The sequence below is a fragment of the Lepidothrix coronata genome, unplaced genomic scaffold, assembly GCF_001604755.1.
Source record: "Lepidothrix coronata isolate B3197 unplaced genomic scaffold, Lepidothrix_coronata-1.0 Scaffold75, whole genome shotgun sequence".
Taxonomy (NCBI): domain Eukaryota; kingdom Metazoa; phylum Chordata; class Aves; order Passeriformes; family Pipridae; genus Lepidothrix; species Lepidothrix coronata.
Window position 1 is genome coordinate 7,109,514 of NW_016690255.1, and position 26,123 is coordinate 7,135,636.

At 37.8% G+C, this 26,123-nt stretch overlaps 1 protein-coding gene across 1 annotated transcript in view; it reads left to right on the forward strand.

The window, feature by feature from the left end:
• The window catches only part of PIEZO2 (piezo type mechanosensitive ion channel component 2), a 298,797-nt gene that overhangs the window by 236,509 nt on the left and 36,165 nt on the right, over window positions 1-26,123 (forward strand). The window contains exons 26-34 of the mRNA XM_017819591.1: window positions 7,244-7,487; window positions 8,652-8,748; window positions 10,560-10,719; window positions 13,147-13,236; window positions 14,458-14,579; window positions 15,386-15,457; window positions 19,524-19,627; window positions 23,823-23,931; window positions 25,632-25,700. Coding sequence (XP_017675080.1) covers window positions 7,244-7,487; window positions 8,652-8,748; window positions 10,560-10,719; window positions 13,147-13,236; window positions 14,458-14,579; window positions 15,386-15,457; window positions 19,524-19,627; window positions 23,823-23,931; window positions 25,632-25,700 — 1,067 coding nt within the window. The remainder of the gene's footprint in view (window positions 1-7,243; window positions 7,488-8,651; window positions 8,749-10,559; window positions 10,720-13,146; window positions 13,237-14,457; window positions 14,580-15,385; window positions 15,458-19,523; window positions 19,628-23,822; window positions 23,932-25,631; window positions 25,701-26,123) is intronic.

Consider the following 26,123-nt stretch of genomic DNA (forward strand, 5'->3'; position numbering starts at 1 on the left):
AACCCAGGTGCAGCACTTTGCACTTCATCTTGTTGAACTTCATGAGGTTCTCCTGGGCCCACTTCTCATATTTGTCCAGGACCCTCGGGATGGCATCTCTTCCTTCTGTTGTGTCAACTGCACAACTCAGCTTGGTGTCATCTTCAATTTTGCTGAAAGTGAACTCGATCTCACTGTCTGTGTCATTGGTGATAATATTAAAGAGTACCAGTCTCTAGAAAGAGCTCTGAGGGACATCACTCATCACCAGCCTCCACCTGTACATATAGTCATTGACCACAACTCTCTAGCTTCATCCAGCCAGCCAATTGCCTATCCACTGAATAGTCCACCCTTCAAATCCATGTCTCTTCACTTTAGAGAGATAAGGATATCACATAGGATCATCTCGAAGGCTTTGCAGAAGTCCAGGTAGATGACATCTGTCAATTTGATGACCTTATTGAGCGTTGCAGTCACTCCATCATAGAAAGTCACCAGATGGATCATGCACGATTTTCCCATAGTGAAGCCATGGTGGGTATCTAGGATCACTTTCTAGTCATGCATGTGTCTTAACATTGCTTCCATGAAGATCTGCTCCATGATCTTCCCAAGCACAAAGGTAAGGCTCACCGGTCTGCAGTTCCTCAGGTCTTCCTTTCACCCCTTTTTAAGCTATAACTTCTCTTTTTTTGTTTGTTTGTAGTGTTAGCTTCATGAATCTGTAATGGGAACATGATGTCTCTAGGTATAAACAGACCTTCTTTTAGTATGAACTGTATAATAGATTTTGTATTCTTGAAGGTGTCTTACCTTTCTTTGAGCCCTTAGTATCTCTTTCAATGCCTTCACTACAATGCAGATTTTCCCAGGTTTTAGATTATGTTTTTTGAGAGGTTGTGCTGCACACATGCAATCCTAAATACCTAATTTGCTTCAAAGAATCCCCAGAGAATGGCTGACAGTATCTCGGGGTAACTGAATCTTTTATTAGCAGTTATAAATCTTTAAAAAGAAGGACCCCAAGCTCTGGGTAATCCACCGAAGATCTACCTCAAAAGAAAATGCATGTATCTGGCCTCCATCCAAGACAATTTGGAACTGAAAGAGCTTTGTCTAAGAACATTTCTTGTGCTTTCCTATGGAAGTTTCAGAATGGTCTAAATATTTAGTAATGTGGATAAGAACTTGGTTCAAACCTTATCCAAGCAAGTGAAATTAGTAATGGCATCTCTCCAAAAGTCAGTCATAAAGAGCCATACAAATCAGTGAAGACAATCTGGCTATGAATAAATTACAAAGCATTAAAAAAAAAAAGAAAGAAAGAAAAGTTGTGCTTAGTATTCCTGTGTTTTCTGAGAAGCCTGGTGTGTATTTACTATGTAAAAGAATAGCAGTTGCAGACCAAAGCACTCTTTCTGAAGTATCACTTCCCTAGTGATACTTCCCTAGTGATCTTCCCTAGTGAGAAGATACTAGTTGGTCACTGTTCTAGAAGGCATGGATAAAAAGCTTTTAACTGCAATATAAACAGTGGCAGAAAAAGAACATATTTCCAAATGCTTAATTTCTCTCTGGAGAAATGCTTGAGTTCAACAATGATAAATACAGTCTAAGAAGGAGATTTCCTGAAATTTTCTAGTCTTTCCACCCCCAGATTTCTCAGGGGATATGTGCTTGACCCCAGGAGAGTGCATATCCAAAGGACTTAGAAACAAGAACAGAAAATAGAAAGTAGGAGCTTTTAGAATGATACAGGATTTAAAGCAACTTCACTGATGATAATCCTTTACCACAGTCTTTAATGCTGGAAAATTCTCATTTCAGTTCCCAGTTTTTCAGTTATTCTCCTAGACATTGTCAGGGGAAAAAAAAGCTTGGGATTGTAATACACTTTTTTAAACTTAAAAGCAGAAACAGCCATTGAACTGTCCTCTTTAATACCTGCACCCTGGGAACCATCACCAGGTGAGTCAGGTAAAGTCTCTGAAAGGCAGCTGTAATGTCGGTCTTGGAGCTGTCTTCCAGCTTCGGTTAGTGAGATAGAATCTGCAAATGAACATTACAGGCTTTCTGTTGTATTTTTTATTTAAAGTAGATAAACATTTTGTTCCTAATAAAATGAGCCTCAACAAATAACACATCTTTAATTTGGAAATTTTTAAAGTGAATACAAGCATGAAGGAAGGACTTCACTGGTAAAAAAGTGATAGTAGAAGAATATCAGTCCTTGGGGAGGCCTTGACAAAAATATTAGGAACTAAAACCTGTGGGATCCACAACACTAGATTTGAAGAAGTCCATTGAAATAAGGGAGCTAGTTTTCAGAAGATTGGGTGTTGCTACTGGCAAATGGAAAATCAGTGAAACTGTCTTCTGAAAACTGAAATAGAGCTACAGGGAAAAACTTTGAGGATGGAAGCTTGGTGAGAAATTAGCAATGTTGGGATTAGAAGGGGAAATGAGCTCTGATGCACAGTCACGAAGGCTGGTAGGGTGTAAGGAATAGGAGATATGGAAGAGCAGAAAGAAAGAAGGAATTTGGGGAGTAGATGTAGCTTACAGAATGCATGTATATAGTGATAATATGCCTGAAGGAGAGGAAGGGGATAGTCATCAGATGAGATCTGTGGGAGGAGCCTTGGGGTTATATGGCGGTGGGTAGCCACGCTCAAAACAAAGCAGGTGGCTGACAAGGGAAAGCAATGAAGCTACATAACAGCAGCTCCTCCAGCATGAAGAAGCATTGAGCTGTATCCGTCAGCACAACAGCTCAATAGGCTCTCACCAGTGTGTGATCAGAAGTGTGTTCTCTCCCTAAAATTCAAAGCACTGGCAGAGGACAAACTCCTTTCCTCACAAGGGTTATCAGCTGCAGCATCAGCACCTCTTGGTGCCTGCAGTCAGAGATCCAGACACTAGACTGGTCATAGCCAAGCACATCATGGAGCATGCTGGGAAAAACAAGTACACCTAGAGCAATCTTTTTGGAACTGGCTGGATTGCATTACAGTTAAAAATTAATTCCTGTGGAAATAAAATATTGAAACAATCATGATAAGAGTAATAAAGCGTCAGAAAATAGAAGCAGATAATTTGATATGGAGAGCCATCTGAGGTTACAATAGCTTTGATGGATGTGTGGAATGAATTTCTTCCTTGGTTTTGAGCAAAATGATATGACAAGTTTTTCCAAAATGTTATCCAGAGTATTACTGTGTTGTGCTAATGACACAGACGGAAAATCAATGGTTTTTTATTTTTCATTAATCTTTCAGGTTTCTTCTGTAAAATTTCTCATTCAGAGGTTGTCATACTACCAAAAACCATAGCTTTATTCCCTTGGTGCACTGGTGTAGTGGCTAATCTCCCTCAGATGTGTGTCTCTATTCCTGGCCTCCAACTACACCCTCCCATCTTTTCATTCTTCACACCAGCACTTAGTTGATTCAAAGGTGAATGGGCAGAAAAGTATCCCTTCCCTCTGTCCTACCCCAAAAAATAAATAGGCTTTTTCAAGTTTTCTTCTTGAAACAGTTTCAAAGATTCAAAGCTAAAGAAGGAGCTGGAATGCAGAGTTGAGAGGATGAAAGGGAGTGGGACTGTCCCCTTGGGAAGCAGCTGCTCAGGTATTGTTAAATACCACATCCTGAGTGTGGCCTTTCCTGCTGATGACTAAATGGAGATTTAAAGATCACTTAGAAGATGAGGTTTGGAAGATTTGAATGATATTAAAATAATGATCTGTGTGGTCTGCAGCAAAAGCATAAAATCATAGTATATGCTATCCAAGACTAAGTGTTTTCTGCTGTCTATGTAGAATTTTTCAAAGAGAGCGTAAGCACCCTTACTGTCCTGATGGGTTTATGTAGGGTCTTTTAACTCTTGGGGTGGCTTTGTGCTTCAGGTTCCCACTGTTGTAATGCAATCTCCAGAGCAAGGAACTGAAGCTCCTAACTCCCTAACTTCCTAAACTTCGGGGCTTTGAGGCAGAATTTAAAGATTTTCATATGAGAATGTTTTGAGTGATTTGAGAGGCAATGTGTTGAGAATTCCCCCACCAAGACATCTTCATTCCTGCTCTTACAGTACTTGACCTACTCATATCAGTATATATCATGGCGAGGCTTCGCGAACGAAGATTTGGGAAGGCTCTATCCACATTTGCTACAGGCACGCTGGTGGCTTATGAGGCCAATACGTGACAGACATATCCGATTGCAAAAGGCACAGCAGAAAGACTCCTTAGATGGTGTATTCTGCAATACACGGTTCTTTCTGCGTTGCCTTTTTTCCTCGAGAGTGAGCCTGCGTGTGTTCTCAAAGGAGACAGCTGCGTTATAGATGGTGTGTCTCCAGGCCTCCCGATTTGAGGCCAGAGTAGACCAGTTGTGGTGATCAATATGGCCAAGGCTGAGATGTTGTTTCAGGGAGTCCTTGTATCTTTTCTTCGGGGCTCCTCTCATGCGGCAGCCAGTGGCAAGTTCACCATAGAGTAGGATCTTAGGGAGGCGGTGGTCCTTCATCCTTGAGATGTGCCCTGCCCATCGCAGCTGCGTTCTCAGTAACATGGCCTCAATACTTGTGACAGCTGCTTGTGTGGTGCGCTGTTGGGAGCTCGGTGAACTACCATCAGACCTCCATGATGCAGTCATCATCACCTTGTATAAGAAGAAAGGTACTAAATCTGATTGCTCAAACTATCGTGGTATTACTCTGCTCTCCATTGCTGGCAAAATCCTGGCAAGAATACTCTTGAACAGACTAATACCCACTATAGCAGAAGGAATCCTTCCTGAAAGTCAGTGTGGTTTCAGAGCCAACAGGAGCACCACAGACATGGTATTTGTCCTCAGACAACTGCAAGAGAAGTGTAGGGAACAGAACAAAGGTCTCTATGTAACCTTTGTCGACCTCACCAAGGCTTTTGATACTGTGAGCAGAAAAGGTCTGTGGCAGATTTTGGAACGTTTAGGTTATCAGTATAAACAATTAATGAAAATTAGGGGGATGCATGGCTCTACGCTGTAGCAGACAAGATTTTGCATATTGCAACTGAGAGAAGCATGATTTCAGGAAAAATTTTATCTGCCTGAAACCACTTGGGTGTAGTTCTCTCCATTGTGTTCAGTGTGGCATTCTTCTTGGGCCAGCACAGAAGTATCTGGGATAGCTGGTGATCTTCATTGTTTAGGTGTGCCTTGGGTGACTTGTTCAAACACCATTTTGTAAGATGTCCACTCCAAGATGAATTCTTGGGAGCCATTTTTATTGTTGGACTTGCTTGTAACTGCATAGTTATAAAAATCAGAATGCTTTCAAGAACTACATCATTTGTCATTTGAAACAGTTGTATTGCCTCCTGCCTTTTCAGAAGTTTTTCTTTACATTCAGTTTTGTTGGTTGGTTGGTTGGTTTAGAGATGCCTAATGCTATATTTAATGTACATTTTGAAGATAAAAAGAACAGATGTATTTAATATTTTAGATGACTGCTAAATGTAGCCAGTGCTTAACATTATAGTGAAAAATAGCTATATTATTGTCTTCCTTTTCGTACTCTCTCTAATTTCTGTACATTTTAATCTGAGAGTGATATCTACTGTTGACTATGACTCAAACAAATGCCATGTGTATATGCTGGAAAGTTTGGATTCAGACAGTTCCGGTTGTCTTTAAGAGTCAGAGTCCATTTTTATTGAAGAGTATTAAGATGCTGCTGTTTGATCAATTCAGTTCCATTTTGGGCTTTTCTCAAAAGATGCTGATGTATTTTCTTAGCAGCAGAGGACATGTTTTTTTAAATATTACGGCAGTATCAGGAAGGTGATCTCTTCCTAACCATCTCACATATCGATAGTTAATATTAAAAAAAATATCAAATATTATTTTGGAGAAACAGAATATTATTTTATGGAGAAACAGTGAGAGCACCATTTCCAGTGCATATTAAGTTAGTGAAGAGCTTTTCAACTGATTTCTTCCATATCTTTATTTTCCCAGTGCATATTGATTCTTTGTTAATGTTTTATCACCCAGAATCTGGTTGCATCTCTGAAGCCATGACATTTGTAGATGTAGATTTTAGATCTACAGGCAGTAGATCATAAATTTCTTAAATATTTGTGGGAAATAAACATAAGGGAACTTTCTCGTTGCCTTTCACTGAATGCTTCTCTGGTGAAATGTGTAATACAGGCCTATAAATGTAGGACTATAAATACATACTCCTAGAAAGTTCTGAGCCTGAGAACATTGAGCAACAGGGGCCTTTTTATGTGGCTTCATACAGTGCATTTAGTTGAATTACTCAAATGGTTTGGCTTAGGTATATGTGTCCTCCTGTAGCTCTCTCTCCCTGCCTGCTTTCCTTACAAATCTATTTTCACAGCCTGGGTGAACAGACTCTGAAAACTCAGTTACATTTGGAATCAAAACACTGTAAATGGGGGGAAACTAAGAATTAGTTGGTTTTGCAGTGTTTAGCTGTATGTCGTATTTGGCAGATATTCTTATTTGAAAGCTCACTGAGTCAATATTCAAGATTTTAAGGAATCTAAAACACCAAATTGTTCCGCACTCTTTCCCAGTGTGGGCCAGGCTGATTTCAGATAGCTGTCTCATGGCTTCCTGGCAAACGTTTCAGTAAATTCTATCACATTTCCGTTCTGTACAAACCTTTTACCCCTCAAAACTTTTACAGTTGATCTCCATTATAGACAGATATTTTTAGCAGCTGTCTTTGAAAACTAGGCTTTTAACCAGGCTGAATTCCCTAGAAGTCACCAATAAATATGGAGTTGTTTGCAGTGGTGTACTGTAGTTGGCTTTTTAAAATAGATTTGCTATAGTATTTCTCAGACTTCTTAAAAGATGATCTCAGATAGCTTTTTAAATTGCATATATAGCATTGCCAGATAATACTGCTCTATTATGAAGTTTGGTAAGAACATGTGCTCCCCCCCTTTCATGATACGAGGCTTGATCCTGCATGATGCGTAGTGCCCTGACCAGGGCAAGACCAGTAGCAAGATGCTTATGCACATGAGTGAGCTAGAGTGGAGTATATGAGCCAGGCAGACGCATCCATGAACTAAACCCACTGACCACAGTGTTAGTTGTGAGCAGGTGCACAAATGTTGACGTAGGACAAGAAGGCCCAGAAGGCCTTAGGCACAAATGTCAGCCAGTAGTGCAGAAAGAGGAAAGGTAGCATTGCCCTCAGAAAAAATGGTAACTTTTTCTCCTTCTTTTACTTCCAGGTCCTACTTAGACATGTATAAGGTGATAATATTTAGTTACCTCTTCTGGTTTGTACTTACTATAATCTTCATAACGGGAACCACAAGGATCAGCATATTCTGTATGGGCTACCTGGTGGCCTGCTTTTATTTCCTTCTCTTTGGTGGAGATCTGTTGCTGAAGCCCATCAGGAGCATTCTGCGTTACTGGGACTGGCTGATTGCCTACAACGTCTTTGTGATCACAATGAAGAACATCCTGTCGGTAGGTAGCTGCTGCCTTTCCTCTGCTCTCAGCACTTCGGTTTCAGTTGAAGTGTGCACAGTACATTGAGTAGTCATTAAAAATACCAACCTTCTGCAAGCACAAAGCAGTCTTCGTTTTAATTCAGCTTTACTAGGGAATGGTAATGCAATACATCATAGGAAAATGTGCACCCACGTATTCAGTCAGGCTCTGTGAAAGCTCAGAAGCTATTTTCAAAGGGCCAGGTTCTGACTTCTTTACCTAATACAGTCTCTCCTTAGAAGACTTATGAAAATCCCAGTGGAGTGAAAAAGAAGAGCAAGATTAGTCACAGTGTTGATAAATAGCGCACATTTAATTAGATATTTTATTTAAATAAACAATTTTCAAACCTAGTATGACATGCAGTTGTGTGAATGTAATGTAATTAGTGAAGTTAACTACAAACTGCGTTCCTGTTTCCTTTAGAACTAGCGTGAAATTCAGGTAAGAACAGATATATTTGATAATTAAATGTCAAAGTATTCTGCAAAATATTAAAGGTTTTCTTACATTGAGTAACTCTTTAGCGTGTATTCTTGCAGTGGCACTGATAGTTGATTGAGATAAGACAGTAATTTAATTCTTTTTGAAAGATAAATTTACATTTATTCCTGGCAATTTCTTTTCAGCTTTGAACATTTTTAGTGCTGGACTGAAAAGAGCAGACATTTTTCTTTTTACATTTATATAAGTCACTGTACTGAAATAAAATTGATTTATGGGTGGTTTGAATTTGCAAATGTTCTAAATGCTTACATATGTGCTTCATTTTATGCTTGGGAACTCAGTGGAGCTACATGTGTCTTAAGCTTCTCCATGTATGTTTGCAAGATTAAGTTAGTGATTTATAAAAGTTGCTTAGCTGTCACATCACATCACATGCCAGATGCGTCACCTTCTATGCAAGAACACAAACTCCACATACCTTCTCTCTCACTGATAATCAAAAAACCAAATTCTATCTAAAAGTGATTTGTGTCACTGGTAAAGCCACTCTTTCTTCAAATCTCCATTTTAGTAATGAGAATAATTCAACTGCCCTTGGCTTTATTACTTCTTGTGTAATGTAGAAAGGTTCAACTTTCCTTATCCTTGTTTCTGCTATGTCTTGTCATATGAAACTGTTCTTTTACTTTCCAGATAGGAGCATGTGGCTACATTGAATCATTAATTAAGAATAGTTGCTGGGTCATTCAGGCATTCAGCCTGGCTTGTACAGTTAAAGGATACCGTATTCGTAAGTATAGCTTATTTTTCTTCACAATTTTGTATAAATAAATAATCACGCTTATAATCCTCTACCATATTTAAGTTGTGCCCTCCCTTAACATATTACCTTGTGAAAAATCATATCTGCAAGTTCACTTAATACTGTCTTGTCCTATACTGATTAGCAACACAGAATATTGAAAATATCTCATAGAATCAAGGTAGACACATATACAGATATACATATCAGCACCCCAGGATATGTATGCATATACTCACAGCCAGCATTTGCTGTAAATGAACAATTTGGTGATACCAGTGCTTAACACAGTTTACCTGTATATGCAGGTGATGTGATACTTGAGGGTATGGTTTCATTGTACAACTTGAGCTAAAATGTCAGCTCACCATCACTGCAAGGAGAGGGCACCTTTTCCCAGCCACACTCCCTGTATGGTCTGTGGACTCCCACTCCTCCATGTGTACCAGGTTTCAGTTACTCAAAGGGTAAACCAGTTCAACTCACTGAAATAGCATGAAACTGGTAAATTTTTTGTATATGTAGTGAGTTTAGGCTTTTTTTTTTTGCCTTTTGATTATTGTGTTTGTGGTGATAACAGGAAGGCAGTGGATGATGTGTATGGATGGAAGTGAGAGAAGGGAGTAATGAAGAATGGAGAGCAAAACCCTTCAGCTCTCAGTGAATTATTAATTTGTCTCCACTTTGTCCTGACACCCTGGTTTGATGGTTTGAAAATACCTGATTTATTTTAGTTGTTTTTTTTTTCTTGAATTTAAAGAACTGTTTCATCCTAGTTAGTCTGCAACAAAGTTCTGAATTCCTATCATCACATCTGATCCTAACAGATAAGTTTGGAGTAGGGGAAAAGAAAACAAATACAAAGACACAATTTCACGAGATAAGTGGTGCCCAGTAGGTCTTGTGTTATCCAAAACTTTTTGGCAGCAACAGAAATTTAGACACAGGTTTCTGACCCCCCAGGGGTTGTGCTCAGGAGTCTCTGAAGCTCTTGGAGCTTGACCTTTCAGAGCTATGAGATTGACTTGCTTGCTTGTAAAGCCAGCTTCGAGCCAGAACCTGTCCCTTGAGTCCTTCCACTGCCTTCTATAGGGCAGCATAGGCCATATAGTTTATAGTCTAGCTCCACAAAACCCAGTTTTAATTTTTTAATATCCCCAAGAGAACTGCCTTTCAGAGAATAAAGACAGAAAGAAATAACCCAAGCCAAAATCTAGGTAAGAGGAATGGGATTTCCTCTCTGCCTGTCTCCTCCCACCCAAAGGAAGCAGTTTTGTGGTTTCAAGTATTTTTTCTCTTATGCAATGGAAAAAAACATTGAACTGAGTTGCGGAGAGGAAAAATAAAATTATTTTGAGAAAAATAAAAGACTTCTTTCTCGTGTTGATAATGTTCTTAATTGAAAAATAACACAAAAGGTTGCTTTGAACTGGAAAATAAATTGAAACATGGTATTTTAGAAAATACTGAAATCAGACAATTCAGTGTAACAAAAAATATGGTTTTTCTGTTCTATGTTTTCAAGTACGTACTAGGGTAGGGTGAATTTATTTGCAAATGGTTCACTTCTGGTGAATTCTCAGTTTTCATGGGGCATCATACTGTTGAAAGCTTTCAAGTTTGTTGTAAAGGAAAATATAGTGTGCTTCAAATAGAAATGCATGTCAGTTTTCTTAAGAAAAATGTAATTAAAATACCTCAATTCAGATAATTTTAAACGCTGAGATTATTTAGTTGATTAAACATTATAAGAGAATACTTAATGCAACAGTCCTTAGGCTAACGGTGTCTTTTTCCAGCAACCAGCAATCTAGATTGTAAACTGCCCAGTGGAGAAGCAGGAATCATTTGGGACAGTATATGTTTTGCTTTCCTGCTGCTGCAAAGAAGAGTGTTCATGAGTTACTACTTCCTGCACGTGGTTGCAGATATAAAAGCTTCTCAGATCCTAGCATCAAGGTAACATAAAATTTGGAAGACTTTAAATTAAACAGCTCAAATCTCTCATGGTGACAGTACATACTTGTTTACGATAAGTAGTACCAAAATAGTCCCTTAACATTGGCTGAAACAATCCATGCTAAATTCATAATTGCAAACCTACCTTTGATGAAGCAAAGAAAACAAATTAATTGAGAATCTAATAGAAATTAAACCATCTTTTCTACCAAAATGATCTGCTGCTCCTATTAAAAACTGTGAAAGTTGTTGTGTGTTGCAGCATTCTCTCAACATGAATATGCATGAGAGCTAATGCCAGAATTTCTGTGTCTTGGAAAGAAAATACTCTGTTTTCAGAGCCTGTTTGAGACAATTTTCATTAGAATATCACATCTAAAGAAATGTCACATGAGGAAGAAAACAGGAAAGCTCTGACCTCTGGCTTGGGAAGAAGTGGGAACACACTCGGGAAGTGTCACATCACTAAACACTGACTAGGTGTGGCAAGGAAGTATTAACCTCATTGAGACTGTTACACCACAAACATCCACTCATAGCCATCACAAGCACAAACATTCTTCTGGCTTATAATAAGAAGGCAGATGAGGAATGAGATTCTGGTTTTAATTTCCGTAAGATTTCTAAGAAATTACTTTTGTTAATATTGGATTAAATGTATTGTGGCTTATTTTCCCCTAAAAAAAACATATGGGCGTTGATTTCTGACTATGTTTCAGGGCAAAATTCACCTTGCATGTTCTGAACAGAAGTAGTTTTTATCTTTCTCTTCTTCCCCCTCCAGGTAACCTCTTTAAAAAGGGGACATGTTTAACTGCCTATACTGAAGAAAATTCACCACTGTAAAAAGGGCTACCAAAAGATCTCTACCTCCATCTCACATTGCATCTCTTAGTCTTTTGCTCTGGGGTGAATTTCAGTGCTGACGCCCAATTTTGCTGGATACAGCTTTTTTGTAGCTTTTTTTTTTTTGGTGTGCTGGTCTCACAGTGAAAATAGCATGAAGCAAAATCGTGATTATCAAAATAGATCCTAAACAGGGAAATGTGCATCCAGAATGAAAGAGCAGGGTCATGAAAACAGCAGTGGGCTGGGTTGAAAGAAACATGTATGGTTCCTATTTCCAGCTTTATTTCTTTTGCTGAGTTACTGAACCTAAGCAGGCTTGAATTCTCCAGCAGCCAAAGTGAAGACAATACTGCTATATGTCAGGAGTTTTGTAAAGATGAATGTATTAATGACAAGGAAGTGCCAAAATTTTACAGGAAGGAAGGTAATATATAGTGATATAATGATTTTTTTTAGTAAACTGCTTGCCTTGCTAAAGTCCAGCCTTGAATTTACATGGACAATGGGGAAGGTCAGGTTTGGATTCAGATAGCATGGGCTGAGCCTGTCTTCTAATAAAAGTTATTATTGTGAAAAACAAATTCCTCACCTAAATAAGATTCAATTGTGTTTCAAACAGCAGTAATGAGGATCCAGTGACAGGTTTTGATAGTCCATAAGGATTTAGAGGTGATCAATTGGCTAAGAGAAAATGTTCTTCTTTATTGTATTTTACCATACCTTGGCACAGTAAGGATTGCCTGTCTTGATTGTATTCCTTTGAGAAATGCAGTTTTGGTTATCCTGCATAATACATGAAGGAATCATTAATCTAAAAGAAAACATGGTTAAAAAATTAATTAGAAATAGACTTCTAAAACTATAGCTGTTCTTACTGAACTCTTGACAAAAGAAAAGCTTTAAATCTAGGCTATTTCTTTAAAAGAGACTTGAAGACTCTTAAAAGAGTCTTCGAGAGCTCGTGTGTGAGTTAGGAAGAATGGCCAAGACATGTGAGCTGGACATCCAAATCAATGAGTTGATTACATTTCTAATGTAATGGGGTGAGAAGCCATATTCTGTTGGCACATCAGAAACTTGCTCAAGGGTTTGTGCCATCAGATTGGAAGCACCATAGTTTTCAGAAGGTAAAAGTGAAGCTGAAGTTATGCTCATCATGGCCCTGGATAAAGCTGGACACTACTCACAACTTCCAAGGGGACTGAGGCAGGGGGTTGAGGTGATTATAACACTGAAAGGACTTAAAAAAATCCTGGAGGTGTGCAAGAAATTCTACCTCAGCCTCGAACCTAGTTGTGTTCTCTGTTCTTGAGGACTGGAAACTGAATTCCTGGAGCAACTGCTAGAGGAATTTAGAGGCTGAGTAGGGTTCATAACATTTGGCCCCAGATCTTGAAATGATTGACTGTAAAAATATTGCTATTTTAGAGCAGATTTCTTTTAAGGCCCTGGATTATTTTTGTTTGATGCAGATGAGGGAACAGAGAGTTCTCGGTGATTAGCTGACATAAGAAAAACTTAGAAACATTTAACATTTCATTTTCTTTCCTTTTTACTTCTGCCCCATTTCTGATGTAGGGGTGCTGAGCTGTTTCAGGCTACAATTGTCAAGGCTGTAAAGGCAAGAATTGAAGAGGAAAAAAAATCAATGGATCAACTGAAGAGACAGTATGTATTTAATGCATTTTCATATATATATATATACATATGCATACATATGTACATATTTAACTGCTTGGTGGTATTTATCTAGCACTTACTTTTATAGAAATGCTTTACCATTATTAGGATTTTGTTCTGTACCTCCATATTTCTGGAAAAAATTGTTGCATGACTGTTCCTTCTGTTTCATTGGTGGTTTCCCCTCTAGTGTTTGAGTACAAAATGTATGTTTACCTTCACTAATAATATTTTCATTAAGTTTAAGTGTTTAAGTGGCATGGAGATCCTTACTCTTTATGCAGCCAATAAGTCACTTTGATTTCTCTTGCATGCAGCCAGCATGCTTCTTTTGTAACTGTAGAAAGCTTTCAAAGCTCCTCCACCACCATGCATGAAAAGCTCTTACTGCTTCCTAACCAAGTGTCAAAGCCCACTCCTGACAGCTTCTTCCACACCTGCATAACTGAAGAAACATCAGAAGACTGCAGGGACTGTGCTCCCTACCTGTATAGAATGACAGAATCATAGAATAGTGTGAGTTGCAAGGGACCTTTTAAAGGTAATCTAGATCAGCCCCTCTGCAATGAGCAGGGTCATCTTCAATGAGATCAGGTTGCTCAGAGCCCTGTCCAACCTGACCATGAATGTGTCCAGGGATGGGAACCACTATGCACTTGATCACACTGTCCATGTCATTGATGAAGACATGAAAAAAAATAGCACTGGACCCCTGAGGGACAGTACTTGTCACTGCTGTCAACTGAGACAAAGGAGCTAAAAGGGTGAGGATGTAGCACAAATAGTGCAGGAACAGATGCATGCCTGATACAGAATGGCAAGTTTCAGGAAAAGCGCTGCATTAGGCAGAAGTCTTTTTTTTTTTTTTTCTCAGAGCTTCATTTGTTGTGGTGTAACTCCTGACAGCAAGTCTTTCATTTTTAAGTGATAATAGGATAGTTGAGTGGGAGTAGGTAAAGCAGTCTTGATAGCAGGCAACCCAACTCTCACTGACTAGTGAGTGAACTTCTAGGTTTGATCATTACAGCCAGCCCCTTTAGAGCCATGTAACTCCTTATGTTTAAGGGCGGGATTAATGACAATGTGAACATTTCCCTTAGAAGTGTTGTTCTGTGTGTGTGTGTGTGTGTGTGTATTTAACACTTGTTTTTCAGAGTGGGTCAGAAAGGGTGAAGGCACGAATCTAATAACAAATCTACCTTTTGCTAGAATGGATCGCATCAAAGCCAGGCAGCAAAAATACAAGAAGGGTAAAGAGAGAATGCTAAGCATGAACCAGGAGTCCTCAGAGGGGCCGGAGATTCGGAAGGTTTCTGAAGAAGATGACGAAGGTACCATTAGCTACTGTTGTACCATAATTGTAGTTGAGTGCTAAGGATCTAACAGACCTACTAGTTGGACAAGTGATAAATTGTTCTTCAAAGCTGTCAGCATGTAGCAAGGTTGTTAGCTAAGTACCAGTTTCAGGCTGAAAAAATCTGTGATTATGTACCATAGAAAGGTTTAGAGAAAATGATTTGCTCTGAGGTTACTTTTGGTTAACTTCAGGCTGTTGGCAGAGAGCTGAATAGTAGAAGATGTTTGTTTAGATAAAAGTAATTATCTATAAACCACAGTGTTACAAATAGGTAGCACCTACATTTTTCCAGCAGTGTTTTCTGGATGCTGTTCTAGATTTTTTTTTTAGTCACTGAAATGTTTGTCTACTTTGAAATGTTGTTTAAAACAGAGAAACCAATAAAATGATACCTTCTAGTGTCACATTTCAAGCATCAACCTGGAATCAGCACTTATTAGATTTAGAATTTTTGGAGCCTGAAATGTAAGGAGATTTGAGATGAGGGAAAATATTTTCTTCTTTAAATTACAGTCAAGTGTGACTGTATGTTTTAAAACACAAAACTCAACTTTTTAGCTGTTTTAGATGGAATGCTGTTTTAACTGCTACATAAACCAGAGTATTTCTGCTTAGTGGTTATGCTTTTGAATTATCTTAATATTGAATGTACTCAGTAGATCTGACATCTGATATCTCATGAAATTTTAGCTCTTTTGAGAGAAATTAAAAATTATTAATCAGTGTAAGAAACATGTTTCTCATTTTATAAAATTAATATTTGGACATATTTTATTTTAGGAGAAGCAGACAAAGAGAAAGCCAAGGGCAAAAAAAAGCTGTGGTGGCGGCCTTGGGTTGATCATGCTTCCAGTAGGTTTTCTCAATCATCTTACAAATATGTGGATTTAACCCTTATATCCTTGACCAGAATTAAGGCATTTCCATGACCTGTTTTTTTTGTGCCTGATTTTCTGACTGTGACTTGATAGAAGGCTTGTTTTTCTCAACACATGGTTTCTACTTCCCAATCTTCAAGGATTTTAACCATATTTTGACCTTCTGTGTGTTGGAAGCATAACTAGCCCATCATACTTTGAGCATTCTTAGAAAAATATCAGATCAGATAAATATGTGCCAAAAAGAATCTTATTTGATCTCAAAAGTCTCAACTCCCCCCTGCTGCAGAGTAAAATATATTTAAAAATGTGAATATGAAAGATTGCCAATGCATTCTAAGATTAGTCATAACTTCTTTTTCATATATGAACATCATACATCTTTTTTGTTATTCATCAGTCATTCTCATGTCAGCTGTAGAAATCTGAGTACCACAGTAAAGCAGCAAGACTACCCTCAGGACTAGGCTGTGTAAAGCTCCGCATCTCTCTGATCACACTTTAATGTATTGTTGATGCCAGTTGTTTTGCTATTTCCATTTTTTTGTGTGTTTATCTGAGATTAAAAATATCTCCAGCCTTGTGCACAAGAAATTATTAGCCTGTGTCATTGTTGCATTATGATATTTTAATTTGTTTGTAGCCCAGTCCAAGCATGTGATAAAGTTCATCCCTACATTATGGATTAGGTAAAAAAAGAAAACTGCATAGGCTGCAATCTCAAATCAGGTTTAATTTGACTGAATCTTTGTTGAATGAAATCAGACTTGAGCTATTTAATAACCTCTGAAGATTTAAAAAAGTGCTCAAATGTATAGCACTGATCAGAGTAAAATCACAGAACAATAGAATATGCTGAGCTGGAAGGGACCCATCAGAATCATCGAGTCCAACTTCTGGCCCTGTGCAGGACATCTCAAAAATCATACCATGTGCCTGAGAGCATTTTCCAAGCACTTTTTGACCTCTGTCAGGCTTGGTGCTGTGACCACTTTCCTGGGGAGCCTGTTCCGGTGCCCAAATATCCTCTGTGTTAAAAACTTTTTCCTGATATCCAACCTAAACCTCCCCCGACTCAGCTTCATGCCATTAAAAGTATGAATGTCTGTATTGTGCCTGTTTTTTTAGTTTAAAAGAGTTACTCCAAGTCATAATTTTACACATCTACACACTACTTCATTTACCCATGTATATTTATTTATAACTCTAGCAGTATTTAACAGAACATAGTATGTTTGTTTCTATCAAGTCACAAGTAAACTGTGCCTCTACTTTTGTTTTACTAAAGGGCACACTGCCACTTTAGAGAGACCTATCCCTTTTCAAAAATCTTATGAAAATAAACTTCTTGCCCTGTATTTTCATTAAGAATAACAATGACAAAACAGATCAAAACTGTAATTTGTGAGTTTTACTACAGAATTTCAAGCTATGGTGATTTTGAAGGAATGGGATATAGTCTCTTTTTTATTCATCACTGGTTTCTTAGTAAGAAGAACTGCACAAAGAGAGACATTGACTTTGGCTTTTACTTCTTTCACCCTCATTATTTAATGTTCTTAGATGGCAACTTTCATTTTGTTATTTAGATACTGAGCATTCTTGAAATTATTTACTGCAATAATGCAAAACCTTGTGGGAAACATCACAGACCCTGATCCTACAATCAGTGGTTGCCTGTCACGTGACTTGCATCCACACTCGCTGAAACATGGCACTGATAGTAGATGTTCACAGGCATGCAAACTGATAATGGACTGATATTCCCCATGCATTCTTTTTGACACACTGCTGTAACTGCAGCATTCTGATGCACGTGGCTGTTCATATCAGTAAATAGGTTTGTGGCTGTGGCTGTATATGTGTGTATATTGAAGTCACTTAATCTTGAAGTTTTATGCCAATTCTGAGGTTTAATTTAGATTTTTATTGTTATTTTGATATCAATTGTTATAATTCTATTGTATGGAAAAATACCTTATTTTGCATACCATAGCAATTAAAACAGTCATGAATTTGGGTCAAAGTAGAACAGATAAGGAAGGTACAGTTCCTCCTGTGACTGTGGATTATTTGTGGAACCCCACAGAGACCAGCAGGAGTTAGGACCACATGCTCTGAGGTCCTTAGATTCTCCTTAGGCACAAAGTTGTGTCTGATGTAGCGTAAAAGATGGTTCTTGCAGCTGGTCTCAGGAGCTCTTTCCCTCTGGGCACAAGCAGATGAGATTATGCTTTGTCCTGCATGACTCCTCTGCTGCCTCCTCTATCTCATCCCACAGGAAAAGCCTGTTAAGTCCCTTTTCTCAGTAGGAGGAAGTCACATTTTGCAGTAAGAGAGGGGTCTCCCAAGTCCAGGCTGGCCATGAATTGTCTTACTAGTAAAGTTTGGTCTCATCGGGAATCCCCGTAGGTGACTAACACACCAGGTACTCCATTTTGATGTGTGCAAGAATGCATTATTGCTATTCAATCATACCTCCCTCTTTAGCTGTAAAAGAGGTGTAACTGCTACATTATAGTGTCCCCTCAGATACACTTTAACCTAAAAATTTTGGAGAGACATCAATGTAGATTTGTTGTCTGCCTTCTCAGGCATTCCAAGTCTGACAGAGTGTCGCTGTGAGCCTTTAAAGAACTGCAGTGCAGTAAAGGTTAGAGAGTAGACAACCCTAGATATCAGACCTTATCCAGCTGATCTTCTGTGTGGACAATTTCTCTTGCTGACTACAGGATACCTTTTTATTAAAAAGAACTGCAGACTACTGGCTCTTAAAATGCTTTCATCTCTCCAGCGCATTTTAAATGGACATTCTTGGAAGGCTGAGTACCTAATAATTCATTTGCTTCATCCAGGAAATTTCCAAACTTTCTTTTCACCTCAGTGCAGCAATTAGTACTGCTGAAGTGGACTTTCTGTCCCTCTGCAGGGCAATCATTGAAGTTAAAAGTCATAACTAGGCATATGAGGCACAAAATTCCCTCTGAGAGGGAGTTTTAGATGCCAAAGTCATGATCCAAAGAGTTCTGGCAAATTTCACAGTGTGCTTACTCTGAGGTTTCTCAGATCTTTCTCAGTAGAAAGATCTGTGTAGAAGTCAAGGTATGATTGAATTAAAGCAATTGTTACTTTTCCAGAGACCTGTAATGAGGGTTAAATATAATTTTATATAAATATGTATTGCTTTATATATCCAGATTGTGTGACGTTTCATCTAAGTAACCATTCCTTTAAATATTTCAGCTTAAATGTGGAAATTACTTACCAGTTTTCACTGCTGAATGTAATGCTGTGATTTTTATTTTTCTCTTGCTCATTACCTTATTTTTGATTTCCTTTGTTTCCCTTGTTCATTCATGTAGGCCTGTTGCCATCTGAGAAATAAAAATTTCTGCTTCTGTTCAAGGATATAAGGCCTAGCTTAATCACTGTGCATCTATACTGTATCAAGGTTTCAGAATCTTTCTGAATCCATGGGCAAAAAATTGAAACTTGTTTGCAATCATGTTAGTAGAATTCAAGTGATTTGTTTTAAACAAGCCAAGGTTTTCCATTACCTCATCAAAGCTTAAAAGTTTGAAGAAAGTATTAACCATCCCATTGCATAGTTTAAAGGATGACTCTGTGTTTTAAAGAGTTCTGTATTTTTTGTCCAGTGGTACTGTTCATGTAAGTTCATTTACTTACCTGCTGGGCTTCTTTTACTCCCTCAAATGATCATCAGTCCCCAATTAATTAAGACTTAATTGCCATTTTTTTCCCAAAAAGTGTAATCCTTGTAACTTAATATACTTCAATCTTTTTCTTTACATTTTCTTCTCATGGTGATGTTTTCCTTAATTCTTGTATAGTTCTTATTTATGCCCAAAATATCACAAACTAACATCAAATAAATAGCCTGAGACCTTTTCATCTCTTGCTTGTTCTCTGTTTTCACCTCTGCTAGTTATGAATTTTTAAATGACTGGCTGTTCATAGGTTTTGGGGGAGTTGAGAATAGAACTTTTCAGAAAAATAAGAAGATATTTTGTTTCACTTAGTGGTCAGAAGTGGAAATTATTATTTGTTTGAGACGGATAGTGAAGAGGAAGAGGAAGAGGAGAAAAAGGAAGAGGAGGAACCTCGAAAAAAATCCGCATTTCAGGTACTTTATAGTAATTCTTAGTTGACATCTGGAAAAAAATGTAGGTTTCCCATAACACAGGCACATATGTTAAAGCTGCCAGTACTTCTAGAGTAGTCCTGAAAAGTATTGGAAATCACATTTCTTGCCAACTTAAAATGCAAGTTTGCCCACTTTAAGCATTGCCAAATACCTACAGAAACTATAGTGGAGTCATATCTTCATTCACTTATTCCTGAAGATAACAAAAATACAGAAAAACAAAGGTTAAGAATCAGAGCCTTTTTTTTTTCTACATTGCAATAAAGACAATTGCCTCTGGTGCTGCTACACAATGCCTCTGGTGGTTTACTGGTTTTAAGCAGACATTATCCTTCCTTGAAGAAATGATCCCCAAAATAAGCAATTTTTCATGGAGAAGAATTTGTACTTAATAAAAAAAATATTATTGATCCTAGTGGGCAGGAGAAATATATCCTTGAGTTAGAAAGAGCTTAACATTTAAAATTACACATCATTTTTTTTCTTTCCTTTTCAAGACAGTGTTAATTTATGTATTTGCATTTTAAGTGACAGACTGCATCGATGTAAGAGGATATTGTAATATTAGAAAGATATCTGCAGTTTCCTATCTGGGCTCCTCAATAGATTGGTATTAGACAGTACCAGATACTGAATGCAGTGGTTTAAGTTGAAGAACTGGGGGGAAGAAGTGAAATTCTCATGAATCTAGGATTGCTTTTGTCTTTATAATATTAAAGCTTTACTTGTGGAAGAATTTTCAGAAACTCTACAGAACATTTTTGGATCTGTAACAACCTGGCTGAACAGGTAGCTTTTTGCAGACTAGTATTCCCACCCAGATGAAAGCTCATGTCACTGCAGAGCTGGTGCATTACTAAAAGTTCAACCCGAGCATGAGCAAGAAACTGCCTCCATGCTCTTCTATTCCCTAAGCCAAAAGCTTTTAAACAAAGCTTCCCAGACAACATTACTGAATTATAAGAAGAATTTTTTTATTTAATTCATTAATACAATGTGTCTTCGGTTTATATACTTACACCACATTACATTACCAGTTGATTACATTTGATAAACTGCCTGCATGGTCATGACAGGGAAAAAGATTTTCTGACCTTAATAAGGGCAAAAAAAAACTAGATCAAAGCAATGTGATAAGTAAGTTTTATTTTCTACTATTTATGCTGTATTTTTAATATTTGCATAGAAATGGCTGATGAATTTCTAGGTCATTTTTCTTTCTGGTTTTCACGCAGATATAGAGGAAAGTTTGCACTCTTGTTTGTGCTGATTTTTTAAAAATTGGTGACAACATTTTGTTCAGATGTGCTGGCGCCAAGCACTGAAATTTTAGAGTTCTAAACTTGAGGTCAGAAGCTAACAAGATTCTTTCATTTACTCTGAGATATTTTTTTTTTTTATCATCTCAGTCCTGAAACTATTAATTTGAGGATGAAGGATCTGTTCATTATTTCAAAATTCTGGTCAGATACATAGGTGGCCTGTAATATGTGCAATATGTGCAACATGAAGGTGTTTGGTGGCTTTATATAGGCAGAGACTTGCATAGAACAGAAAATTGTTCTGTTAATCATTTGGTCAGTGTACCGTATTTGCCTTCCATCACCATGCGTATGGTCTTAATAAAAATACTAGGAAAGTGAATGATGTTGTAGATTGTGTTAAAGAATTATTTATGATTTATGGTTTTTCTTTCAGTGTAAATTGTGTGGAATAATCTCTTCAAGGGTTGACTTGGAGATTTTATATATTAGAGACTTCAGCCAGTTACAATTCGTCTTATTGAAATTTTAATGTGAACACCCTAGATAATTTTTTGTTCATATCAAAGTTTGTGAATGTGAATTTGTTCTTAATAATCTACATACAGTAATTCAATAGTTCCTTTATATTAATACTTTCTTCTTTTTTACTAATTACTCTTGCTTTGTCCTTCTTTATAGAGAGCTATTGGAAAATTTGCTTCAGCCATTTTAGCCTTGCCAAAGTCTATCATTAAACTACCTAAAACTATTCTTCAGTATTTAATCAAAGCAGCAAAGGTACCTGACATTTTGCAAACGCTCAGTATGTGACCCATCCCATAGTTCCTGATGTAATGTCCTGATCTGCATTTTTCCTCTTATATGGATAATTAAAAAAAAATAGTGACAGTTAAAGCTTCGTTCCTAGTAAATGCAATACATTTCATAATTTTGGAGTGCTCAAGACACAAGCAAAGTAGTCTATCTTTTTTTAAGTGTAACCCCAGAGAGAAAATGCAGACCCAAATTCTTATTTTCTTCTGATACTGATATACAAGATGGTCACATCAAGTTGCATGTATCTTATGGACACTGTGGTAATTGATCTCAGAAAGCTGGTAAAAGCTGGTAAAAGGTTTGTAAAATACACATTCTGCTCCAAACCCCTTTTTAGCTCTCTACTTTTCTGGCGTTTATCATCATAAAAAAGATTTGTGCCTCTTCTCTCTTGTCCTCCTTGAAGACATGTAGCATTTCCTCCCTTTGAGCACTGTGTATCATTTTACACTCCATAACATGATATTTGTAAAGAGTGTGTGCTACAGATGGAGCATACCAGCTCCAAAGCCTAAAACATACTGAACTGAAAGGCTGTCCAGTGGTAAAAACCTTAATTGTATGCACACAGTCTACTCTTAAAAAATTTATAAATCAAATGCCTTTTCTTAATTCTAATTTTTTATTTCCTTCTTAGTCTGTCTTTTGCTTCTAATTTCTTCATTCACACTATAACTGTGGCTAACGTACACTTTCATAGTTAACTACAATAGCAGATGTTGACAGTCTCTAATTTTCAGTAAGCTAAAAGTTATTTTCCCTTTTACATTCATTTAATGTCAGTTTGACCATAAAAAAAAAAGCCTTTAATGTTCCAAAGAAATTTGCATAGGAAAATTTTAAAACTATAAATAAACCAAACAGAAATTCTACCATTCTGTCCTGTGAGGGGCAGTTCCAGCTTCACTGAGATACGCATGTCGTTGTCATCGTCTGCATGTTTGTCTTGTGAATTAATAGAGCTGGTTTGTTACTGTGCTTTTTCAGCCGCATGCCTGAATCTGTGTGCTTCCCTGCCCTGTCTCTGTTGTCAGCCTGTGTTGCTTAGAAATAGAAGACAATGCAGTGCCAATTGAAGATCACTACCATTTTTCAATGAAAACTATAAAATGAAAAAAAGAACATCTTTTGTCCTGTAGAGTTGTGAAGAAGATAAAGTTACTTTAGTTTCTGTTATTTACATACATATGGGGTAAAAAATATGAACTTTGCTGCTTTTTTTTTTCCTGTAGCCTTTCTTCACAGCTTAAGCAGAACTATTAAAAACTTACTTTTCAGTAGCTTTTTTTACTTTTATTTTTTTCCCACTGGTATAACATTTATAAATATTTTGGGCCAATTTCATGCTTCATGCAGTCATACAGGTCAACAGACTGTTGATCTGGGTGAGTGCTGTGAGCAGAATTTGATCCCATAAATCCCCCTTGATAAATAGGTAAGTATTACTGTCTTCCTTTTACGGCTGGAAAACCTGTGGCAGAAGGATTCATAAGTGACTTATCTGAAGCAACAAAGACAGGCATTGTCAAGATCAATGCAATTTGATAAATTCCTGACTGCCAGGTTTGGGACTGTGTATAGATAACAAATCCATAAATATTCCACTGGGATCTACAGAGGGGGAAAAATATCTAAACTATGAAAAATACACCAATACCTTTACAGAGCTATCTCTACATCTTTTGATGCTTTAGTTAGTTGATTGCAGCACTTTCAAAGTTTCCATTACTCTACATCTTGCCTGTAAAATGGTAAAATAGGAATACGGAATTAAATGGAGAGATTCAGATGAGGTAGCCCATATGCACAACAAGGTATTAAGTCCCAAAGTTCAGAACGTGAATTTCTGTGGGTTCTAATGAAACTTGGTTCACCCACAAATATTTTCACATTTGGTTTTATGCTTACAAAAATAGCACATGAAAACTCAGCAGATCTGCAGTGGAGGTGTTTGATTTGGGATTAAAAATATTTTCTTACCTCTGCAGATCTGAATGCATTTACTTGAATTATATAGTGCTGCTTGTGGCTTATTCTATGGCTTACTCTCAGAACATGAAGAACCTTGAAATAAATGAGTTTTTTCCCTCCAGTTCGTTTATCAAGCCTGGATTACTGACCCTAAAACAGCTCTACGACAGAGACGCAAAGAGAAGAAAAGTTTTGGGAAAGAGAAACGAAGGCGAAAGGGGTCTGGAGATGGTATGTAGTCTTTTACATTTTCAAAAATATAATATTAAATATTACCTGTTCCTGCTAGTGGAAGGCAGCTGAGCTTTAGGGGGCAAGTGCTCTCAGTTCTGATTAGGAACTGGAAAAATGAGTTTAACTTTGACTGGTGGTCTTTCCCTGCACCAGCCCACGACAAGGTCAGCCATAGCCACGTCCTTCTGTTCTGCATAATACACATTGAGGGAGATGAAGGAGAAGACAGGATCTGTGTATTTCCATGGAGTTGCAAGACACATGCCCAGAACTTTTGGTAAATAGGAAGATTCAACATGTTGCAGAACACTTCAGCTATATGAAAACATTTGTGGGAGTACTTGCAGTAGAAAGCCATAACCCTTTGAAGATGTAACTTTATAAAGCCAAAAACCTGATAGTTAACAGCATTACTTCAGAATATAGGAGTGTAAATGCCAGGTGTTTGCCCAGAATCAGGCAGAGCAAGGACATTACACTTTAACTCCCTCACCTCATAAAAAGCTTTATCTCTTCATCTTTTCTGTCCAGACTTTTCTAGAGTTGGTCAAAGTCACTTGTTTTGATGGTGAATTCATGTGTATTCCCAGGGAAAGGGGTTGAAGAACAGTTTCATGAGGGAGTTCCCAAAGAGCTGTAGTTCAGGTGGAGATGTAAGAAATATTCTATGAAATAGCCACACATTATTTCTTTTGGCCATATTTCCTGAAGAAATGTTGTTCCCTAAAGAAGTCTGAATTGATATGTGGGGAAGAATATCTAGAAATATTTTTCACTCTCCATGGTGTACTCATTGAGGAATACAAATATCCATGAACTCCTAATTCAGAGAGAATTCAGTATGTAGCAAAAGGAAAACATGCAAATGTTAATAGGGTTTTACTGGCACTTTAAAATCATTCATGCCACTCTGAAAAAAAATCAGTTTATAGGTGGTTTACATCTCTTCATATTTTTCTCCTTTTTTAACAAGAAAATAGAAATTCAAAAGCTTTTCTGGTCAGTATAGATGGGGAAGAAGGGAATACAGGGTGAATCAGCTAGACCTTTCCTCATTTGGGCATCTTCACCCATAAAAAAGAAGGAGGTTTATAACTGGGCTGCTGCCACTGAAGCTGCAGCTGCAGTTATTGGGTATTAGATAGAAGGAAGGTCGTCTGCCCTTCATTTCTGCCTGCGATTCTACATCATTCCGTTGCTTCAGACCTAAATAAAAGCACATGGCAGTTTCAAATCAACTCTGCTGCTTCATTTCAACCAAAAGGTCCCATTCAAATCCTTCAGGTTTGGTGGGTCAGAGGCAGGAGAAGATCAGAGCACTGAATCAGGATGCTCTTTGCAGCAGGTGAAGAAGTGAGCTCGAATATGAGTCAGCCGAAGGTGAGGCTGCTGAGTGTGGCTGAGAAGTTACTGAGAAATTATCTGAGTTTACACCAAGAGATGAACTTGCTCAGCAGCCTATCTAGTAAGAAAATGCCACTGTAAATTACAAGAGAGGGATGGTCATCCATTAAAACCTTCGGTGACAGGGTTGGCCCCTCACTTGAGTCCTTTCAAAATGGAAATGTGCTGTCTGTTCTGATGATAGGTGAGGAACCAATCACTACTGCTTGGTAACTAGCATTTTCTAGCTTGAATGGCATTTACATTGTCCCTTCTATAGGTGTAACACTCACTGTTTCCCTTATTGTTTGCAGGAGGTGGCACTGATGCTGACTGTGAAGACAGTGAAGAGGAACCTGTCAAGAAGAAATCTGATGGACCAGGTATGAAGGCAGAACAAGGGTTCTTCTGCTGTTACAATGCAATTGTGACCAGTGGTATACCACAGAGAGAGCATTGCAATGACTCCAACCTCGTGTCAAAGCCACAAAATCCACTGTAACCAATGCAGTGGTAACTCCCTAACTACTGTCAGATTTTCAGCTGCGAGATTTACAAGCCTTGGGCAAAGGAACATCTAGTTCTGGGCTATTAACTATTGCACTCATTCTCCAAATACATTAGTAAATACATCTGTCAGCTCAGACTTGATCACTTCCTGTGTATTTTACTTTTAGAACAATTTAAGCTTAGGTTCCAGACATGATTACATAAAGTCCGTGTTAAAATCTCCATTGATTTTGAATATCTGTAATGCTATTATTAGCACAAAGACCTTGTGGGGTTTTTTTCAGCGTGTTTTAGCA